This window comes from Erigeron canadensis, chromosome 1 (genome assembly GCF_010389155.1).
Source record: "Erigeron canadensis isolate Cc75 chromosome 1, C_canadensis_v1, whole genome shotgun sequence".
NCBI classification, from domain to species: Eukaryota; Viridiplantae; Streptophyta; class Magnoliopsida; order Asterales; family Asteraceae; genus Erigeron; species Erigeron canadensis.
The window spans coordinates 33,789,470-33,797,548 of record NC_057761.1 but is presented as its reverse complement, the minus strand read 5'-3'; the positions used below and the strand labels follow the sequence as shown (position 1 = coordinate 33,797,548).

Here is an 8,079-nt window from a genome sequence, read left to right as displayed (position 1 = left end):
TTTTAGTTTTCTGCAAGTGTAATTTGTATGTGTTTTATTAAATATATGTGGCTCAATCTGTATGAATTTGCTCCAAGTGACACTTTGAATTCGTTTTGTTGTACTTTTTGATTTTGGAATATATATTTGTTGAATCTCTATGTGTTTTCATCCGAACACACTGTGTTTTTGGATTGTACAAATGCATGACCAAAGCAACAATAGCTTTGCAGCTGCACAAACAACTGAAGACCTTACGGACCCGCAAGGACTGAAATCATCATTTCTGCTCATCAGATATTGTGATTGATTCAGTTTTTAAAAAGAGACATTTTCAGGACCGAGAATCATGATTTTAGTTTGTATGATTTGTAAACAGATTTCGTTTTAAAGTAATGCAAAGTGATGCTCGCATTTAGGCATCTAGCTAACACGCGGGCTCTTGGTCAAATGTTCTGGTGAGAATTCTCATAAGTTCCAAATTCAAGCTCCTAACTAATATCGAAAACCTTTGTTATAGAAGTTGAACGACATTGACTTGCTAGTTGATAGGAGGAGCAGAGGCCCGAGCTGGTATACATGCCTCACTATGGTGTTTATTTCAGGTATCATATAGGGATAGGGAACTGATAGGGGGAGCACAGGCCCGAGCTACTCATTGTAAGTTTCTATGCTTTAACTTGTATTTAGATTCTAAAGATGTGTTTCTCTTTTATGCTTCCAAATATTTTATAAAAAATTTTCAAATTTCAAAGGAATCAAGAGGTTTTTAAAGTATTTGATGCTTGGAAAAATAGACTTTTATTCTTATCATCTAAAGGCTAAACAATCACTGTCGGAAAAGCCATGTATAGTTGGGGTTTATGCTCCCTAACTTGATTAAGGTTTTTCCCATATTCACAAATGTAGTGTGCAATACAAGCATACCTGAACTTAAGCAATCTGTGGAAAAAGCCATTGATGCACTAAGGAGCCATTACAGGGCTGTATCAACTTAACATTACCTTAAAGAATAATTAGGTGAGTAAACTACTATTACTATTTACTAGACATTGGTTGATTAAACTTGATATCCTATGAAAATATCCTCTAGAATGCATGTATATATGCACACTTTTTAAGATGCACTATGACTAAGTTGTGATTAATCTTGCTATTTCTATGACCATTTGGATAATAACTGTGACTAAGTAGATTTTCTGTTTCGCACATAACTAGACCACTTATTAATTACACAAACGGTAATAAATTGTTCGAATCCTTTTACTCCAAAGATAAACTGTTGGAATTAATTTTATAGTGAACAAACATTTCGTGTTTTCTTGTGTAATGTCCGATGCAGCCCGGATCCACTGAATATGGTTATTATGTGTTAAAGTTTAAGAAGGAGATAGTTGAGCAAAGAGTTCAAGTACTTGAATATGACAATGTAAGTAACTCATTATCATGTGAATGTGTAGGCCCTTAGTTGGTACGAAAGTAAGTAATTTAACTGCTATATCGGGCAAGGACCTGAAGGTGGTCAATGAAGTGAAAAGGTAAAATAATAGTCAATGAACTTTTCTGTTTTTTGATTATCTCTTTGCCCAGGTTGTTGTTGCGATTGTACTGATCGCTATCTTTCTTTTTAATCTCTTTAGGAACTGAGTGCAATCGCTCTCGCAAGAGAAAAGCAGACAATAGTAAAAAGTGCGATCAGTAAGGTAACAACAATATTGCCATTGGCCTACAAATAGATAGATGTGTCAATTTTCATGTAAATGTTGCATCTGGTATAATCCATAGCCTTTAGTGTTAATATATTGTCTCTTTATGAGATCCTTTGTTTTGCATTGCAGTTTCATGCAACGATACAGTTGCAATTTGATTTTCATAGGGCCTTATACAACCTCGGCACTGTTTGGTGAGCTTATTACCCCTTGCTGTTTCTTAATATGGATAAAATGGTGTACTTATAGGTAGCACATTTGACTCATTTTACTTGGCATTTGGCAACGGGTTCATCAGGGTCTACTCTAAAAGTATAGTTAAAATGAAATGGGCCGAATAGGTTGAAATTGACTCACCTATTTTGACCTGATTCGGTTCTAACCACCTTCGGCTTGCTTGTTATGCCGCCTTTAATATGCTTGTTTTGAAAACTGAAATTGGCATGATCTTCTTTCATTGATCTTGTCTCTGTAGTATGGGTTAGCAGGAGACACATCAAGAACTGGAGGGACAATGGGAGGACATGATGTTTTCCTGGATAAATTATATAGTCAGGCAACCAGCTACATTGCTGTTGCTCATGCATTAAAGCCAAGTTACTCTGTGTGTATCTTCTATGCATCAAGATCAGGGAAGATAAAAAAGAATACACAGATGATATTTTGGATGAAATTTGTGAAGAATGGGCAAATTATGTGGCAAACTTCATTTACCGGTCTTGAATTCTATATAATTTAGCAGTTGTAAACTTTTATGGTTATATTTAGAATTTTAAAATAACTTGTAGTTGTATGAAACGCATTGTTTTGATATATATGAAATGCGCTCTTTTGCTATCTGTGTATTTATTTGTATTATGAGATTAACTGTTATTTATTTGTTTGAGCCCGATGCATAGTTGAGCTACATAGCACGATGACTTAGGAAAATGATGGATTTGATTGTTATAAATGGTTTTTTTGTTGATTTTCTAGTAATGGATACTTTTTTAAAGTTTTTCTTTCATATGTCAACATCTGCTTCATTATCAATACTACTGGAAACCGCAGCAAAATGTGTTTTCGATTTGAAACATCTTGTGTATGGCCATTTATGAATTCCCGAAACCAAAACACTATGTGTTTTGGACTTAAAAGCATATTGTGTATGGCCATTTATTAATTCTCGAAACCAAAACACAATGTGTTTTCGATTTGAAGCATCTTGTATATGGCCATTTATGAATTCTTGAAACCAAAACACAATGTGTTTTGGACTTGAAGCATCTTGTGTATGGCCATTGCAGGGACCCTGAACCAAAACACAATGTGTTTTAGACTTGAAACATCTTGTGTATGGCCATTGAAGGAATTACCTGAACCGAAACACAATGTGTTTCGTATTAGAAACACCTTGCGTATTGGGCCTTTGGCCCACTCTAGCATTTTAATCTCTATCAAATATGTAATCTTCATCAGATATGTAAAGACTATCGGGCCTTTGGCCCATATATTTTAGCCATTAGGGTTTAGATTTTTTCCAGGCAGGCTAACCCTCGACCTTCAAACCCAAAACCCTAGAGCGGGAACCCTCTTCCTCTTTAGGTTTTTAGGGTTTAGGGTTTAGCATTTAGGGTTAGGCTAACCCTACGACTTCAAACCATAAACCCTTAAGAGTACCGTGACTTCCGTCCCCCTCCTGTAGCCTTTAGCATTCTAGGGGTTAGCATTTAGGGTTTAGATCTTTCAAATCGGTTTTTAATGGGTAGCTTAGGGTTTAGGGTTTGAAGCTGTAGGGTTAGCTGTTAGGCTAGGCAAACCTACAACCTCAAACCATAAACCCATAAGCATACCGTGTACACCCGTCCCCCTCCTGTAGGCTTTAGCATTTTAGGTTATTAGCATTTAGCACATTACGGTTTAGATTTTAGGGTTTTAGAATGCTGCTTTCCCCTCGGATTAGCAATTAAACTTTAGTTTAGGGTTTGAAGTTGTAGAGTTAGTCGTCAGGCTAACCCTACGACTTCAAACCCTAAACCCTAAGGCGTTCTGTATACATCTGTCCCCCTTCTTTAGGCTTTAGCATTTTGGGGTTTACATTTTCTAGGGTTTTTATATTATACACATTATGTTTGTGTTTCAAAATAATTTATACAACTACTAAACACATTAATGTGTTTGGGTTTCAAATTACTCATACAATTTCTAAACACAAGGTGTTTTTATAGATTACAGTATTACACACATTGTGTTTGGGCGAAAAACCCATACAATTTCTAATCACAAGATGTTTTTGTACATTATACACATTGTGTTTGGGCGAAAAACCCATACAATTTCTAAACACAAGGTGTTTTTGTACATTATACATACTGTGTTTCGGTTTCGAAAAACCCATACACTTGCTAAACACAAGGTGTTCTAAACACAATGTGTTTCGACATGTTGAATCTTTTAGAATGCCAAAACACAATGTGTTTAATTATTTTTTCCTTTTGTTCGATTTTGACACATCAGCAATCATACGAGTCACACTTTCGTCAGATCTGCAGCTTTGTCAACCGAAACAAACACTATATCCGCCTCACACACATGCTTCTCCACATCGGTGCTAAAGAATAGGTTCTTGCCTCGGCATTGCTTCACGACATCATCAAGACTCTGCTCATAAATTGGCAGTTGCTCACTATTCCAAGCATTGATGTGAGGTACAGAAATATCAACCACAGCCACCTGAACATCCGGGCACTTAAGTGCTATCAGAGCCATCGTGGGACCCCCGACATATCCAGCTCCAATACAGCAGATCTTCACCATTTCCGTTGGTTGCAATATAAGCATATTAGTATATAAGATCTACTAAATAAGAAGTCTTTTAGATACAACACACTACCAAAGTACCAATGTCCTGATCTACCAACCTAAAATCAAACAAAAACAAATTGAACCCATCCCGACCTGAACCCATTTGCTACAATATCAAACATACTTGTTTCTGACCGAATACCCAACCAGACCCAAACCCGTCAGATTTGTCACCACTAAATACTTCTATGAACATAATTCCGTAAAATAAACAAATCATCGTTTGAGAACGCATTCAACTTTAGTTCATAGTCTATCATTCTATAAAACGTATAACATTTCCAAATTCCAACATGCTTTATATACTGTTTTTCATATATATCCGGTAATAAGTTCGCTGACGTGTAATCCATATAGGTTGTCACATGAGCTAAACCATCAAAAAGATACATACAATAACAAGATTTAAAGTCGGATTCATATTCGAGCTGATACATTTTGAAACACTTAATCCAATACATTTTGAGCTATAACAAAAAACTTGTAAACTAAAATAAACTCAAAACCGACATAAAATTTCAATTTTGGTTCAGAGCACTTAGTGATTGCTATAAGAAGACAGTCAGATCTACTAAAATATAAGAGAAGAGTCAGATCACACAAAAACATGTCAAGTATGAATTCGATCTAAGCTGAAAGTAAGTTAGTAATAGAAGTAATGACAAAATTTGAGCTAATAGTCTAAATTGAATGTAATTTTGATATATTATAAACATTTTATAAATAATATTATGAGAAATGGATCTAAATATAAAAATGTAAATGTGAAAAAAAGATACAGAATTGTGAAAAGATTAATTAGGAGAAAATGTTTAACCGGAATGATAGGAGTTGGTCGATCTAGATCAATAAGATGAAAGGTCACCCAAAGTGTGTTTTCGATGCATATAGCTTCCTAAATCATCTTGTCCAGAAAATTATATTATTAATGAAAGGTCAACCTAAGTAGCCAAGGTCCGTTCAAAAACCTCCCAGAAACGCCTGGTGCCAAGGCAGACTTATATCTACGTTTTTAGGGGTGGTTTGAACCTGTGAGGACAACAGGCGCCATTCTGACCACCATTGTCTTACAAACAACCAGAATTAAAAAAGAGACTTCATTAAATGCACTACCACTCAATATGTGCATACAGAATCCAAAGTACGAAATAACATGCTAATAAACATATGCAACAACTTCCACGGTCAGACCCAACTCTTCAACTAGAGTTTTAAATCCACTATCAGGTGGGACACCCTTAGACATGGGTCACAATTAAGCCAATTTAAAACAGTCCGCCTGTGAATAAATTATATCGGCATCCATACAAACAGTGTTGTAACAAAACGTTTGTTTTTTTTTTCTTTTCCAGAGTAGTATACCCTAAACATTACTATTTTATACAAAAAAACCTTAATAGCTAACAACTAGTCTTATACAGTATTTGTGAAATTTGCAAGCTTTTATGTAAAACTTTTATGGTTTTTACCTGTGACTTCATTTTATCAAGCTCATCAGTCGAGCAACCAACTATTTTCTCAGCTTCTTCACTAAAAACTGAAAACCAAGCTCCGCCACTTGCATCAGAAAAATTTGCACTCAATATATACCTGAAACGACCACAAATTAAGTATAGTTGAAATATTGTACTTAGTTACTATAATAAGGTAAGTTAATTAGCCAAAATCAGACAAACCTCAAACTGCAGCTAGCATCGTTCTTTTGGCATGCTTCACACCAGTAACCAGAATCAAGAGCTTCATTAACTTTCTTGTTACATGTTTTGCATGCTCGATATGACATGGCTTGCTCAGTCCTAATCAAACACAATAGATCACCAACGATGTATGTCTAAAACAATGAGCTTTTGAAACACAAATTGAAAAATACCAATAAAGAAGAAACACAAAATAAATAAACAGGACACACCTGAAATCACCTGTTTCTCCAGCCACTACATGGTGGATATGCAATCATCATAAAATTGAAAATGAATCAATAGATGATTGAGCCGGCGGCGTCCAGGAAGCTACGGCGACCGCTGAGGCCTGAAAAATTAGATCGATGGATGGTGGCGGTGGTGGAATAGCAGTACTAAACAGGGCAGGAAACCAACCAGCTCTGGACATTTGAGAATGACAGAACTACAAATGGGACCATATGGTAATGGTGTGGCATTGGTTTGGTCCAAAACCAGACTTGTTTGGCCGTTTGGCCTATTGATTTGAGCCATTCTTTACCTAAATGAGAAAATCATATTGATGCTAAGTACAGAAAAATCTGGTTTTGACTAGACTAAACCAAGAACCCTTCTCTTGTTTTGCTATAATTAAAGTGAGTGCCCATCACCCATTCTGGTCTCGTACATATCCCACCCAGAGTACTGCTTTATGTGGTTTTGTACCAAGTTTTACACATTTCTATATTAGAGTAATAGCACAAGATTATAGATACAAAGTCAGTTGTGGTCTGACCTCCGCTTTCTCTTTGCGGCTTCATGACGTACTCCCCTGGCTGCTCAATAGCATTTTTGACTGCATCTGAATCATCCAGACTCCACAATCCAGCAAAAAGTACAAACTAAATTTTTTTACATCAAACAATTATCATAACTGTAAATTAATGACGTCATATAAACTATCAAAACCTATAACCTAAATAACAATAACAAGCTCCACAGTGGTACCTAGGGTTTCTTCATCATATATCAATATATCATATATATTGTTAAATGAATTAATATATTGCCAAATGAATTGTTTGTTGTAATTTCAGATAAACATACCTTTTATTAATTGTTCGATTTCTTCATCGCTTATCACATCTTCTTCCTCCATTGATTAACAATACGAAATCAGTTATGGTTTTAATTGACGGCGGCGAGGTTAATTGAAGTTGAATTCCGGCGGCGATTAACAAGACGAATCGGACAAAATAGATAGAAGGAAGATGATGATGACGGCGGGGGAGTGTTTGACGTTGATTACCAAAGGCGATCAACAATATTAGTGTAACAAAGAAGACGTCCGGCGGTGGTTTGTTGCGAGGCTAGGGTTTTGGTCGCCGGAGGGAAACGAGGGTAAAGGAGGAATCAGGTGTTTTTTTCAGTTTATATATTGCGTGCAGAATGACCTTTTTGCCCCCTCCGTGTTCTTTTTGTTAAATGATCCTGGCCTTAGATTAGATATGATCCAATGGTCTAGATTTGTTTCTTGGTTTTCACAAAAAACCTTGTTTTTAAATGAATACAACTCCTATAAAATATAGGTAAAGGTTTTTAAAAAAAAAAATAGAAAGTAAAATAAACCTATCAAAATTCTTTGCATTGCCTTGTATAAATTGTATCCCAATTTCCGACCGATAGATAAAAGGAAACTCTTACCGATTGCATTCTCTTTAAATCCTCTCGATACATACAGAAGATGTTCAGAGAAACCAATTACTTGATGAATAGTAGGAATTCAAAGAAAAAGCCAGGCGAGACAAGGACGATCCTCCATGATGATATTTTAACCAGCATCTTCAGCTGGCTACCCGTGAAACTAGTTGCTCAACTGCGGTGCCTCT

General features: G+C 35.9%; 1 protein-coding gene and 1 long non-coding RNA gene across 4 annotated transcripts; one reads left to right on the top strand and one right to left on the bottom strand.

Annotated features, from left to right (window-relative positions):
* Positions 1–330: 330 nt before the first annotated feature.
* On the top strand, positions 331–2,509 carry LOC122585760. Of its 2 annotated transcripts, XR_006321779.1 has the most exons (6): positions 331–437; positions 585–639; positions 1,440–1,517; positions 1,620–1,682; positions 1,818–1,882; positions 2,164–2,508. It is a non-coding gene; the product is annotated as an uncharacterized LOC122585760 (long non-coding RNA). The 2 variants fall into 2 exon arrangements; XR_006321780.1 differs by lacking the exons at positions 331–437; positions 585–639 and adding an exon at positions 978–999 and having other exon boundaries at positions 2,164–2,509.
* A 1,360-nt stretch (positions 2,510–3,869) lies between these two features.
* On the bottom strand, positions 3,870–7,575 carry LOC122578088 (UDP-glucose 6-dehydrogenase 4-like). Of its 2 annotated transcripts, none has more exons than XM_043749968.1 (6): positions 7,298–7,575; positions 6,987–7,092; positions 6,442–6,752; positions 6,209–6,328; positions 6,002–6,122; positions 3,870–4,475 (listed from the first exon to the last, which is right to left on the bottom strand). In XM_043749968.1, the coding sequence occupies exons 4-6, from the start codon at positions 6,313–6,315 to the stop codon at positions 4,197–4,199; spliced, it is 507 nt and encodes a 168-aa protein (XP_043605903.1). In that variant the 5' UTR covers positions 6,316–6,328; positions 6,442–6,752; positions 6,987–7,092; positions 7,298–7,575; the 3' UTR covers positions 3,870–4,196. The 2 variants fall into 2 exon arrangements, with proteins under 2 accessions (XP_043605903.1, XP_043605910.1); XM_043749975.1 differs by having other exon boundaries at positions 6,442–6,541.
* Between the last annotated feature and the right edge of the window lie 504 nt (positions 7,576–8,079).

What these genes read in the sequence shown, in the direction of transcription:
- LOC122578088 (XM_043749968.1), bottom strand. Translation starts at nt 6,315, where the DNA reads ATGTCATATCGAGCATGCAAAACATGTAACAAGAAAGTTAATGAAGCT. An exon ending in GATGCTAGCTGCAGTTTGAG is followed by an intron (nt 6,123 to 6,208) that starts GTTTGTCTGATT and finishes TGGTCGTTTCAG; the next exon opens with GTATATATTGAGTGCAAATT. An exon ending in TTGATAAAATGAAGTCACAG is followed by an intron (nt 4,476 to 6,001) that starts GTAAAAACCATA and finishes GAAATGGTGAAG; the next exon opens with ATCTGCTGTATTGGAGCTGG.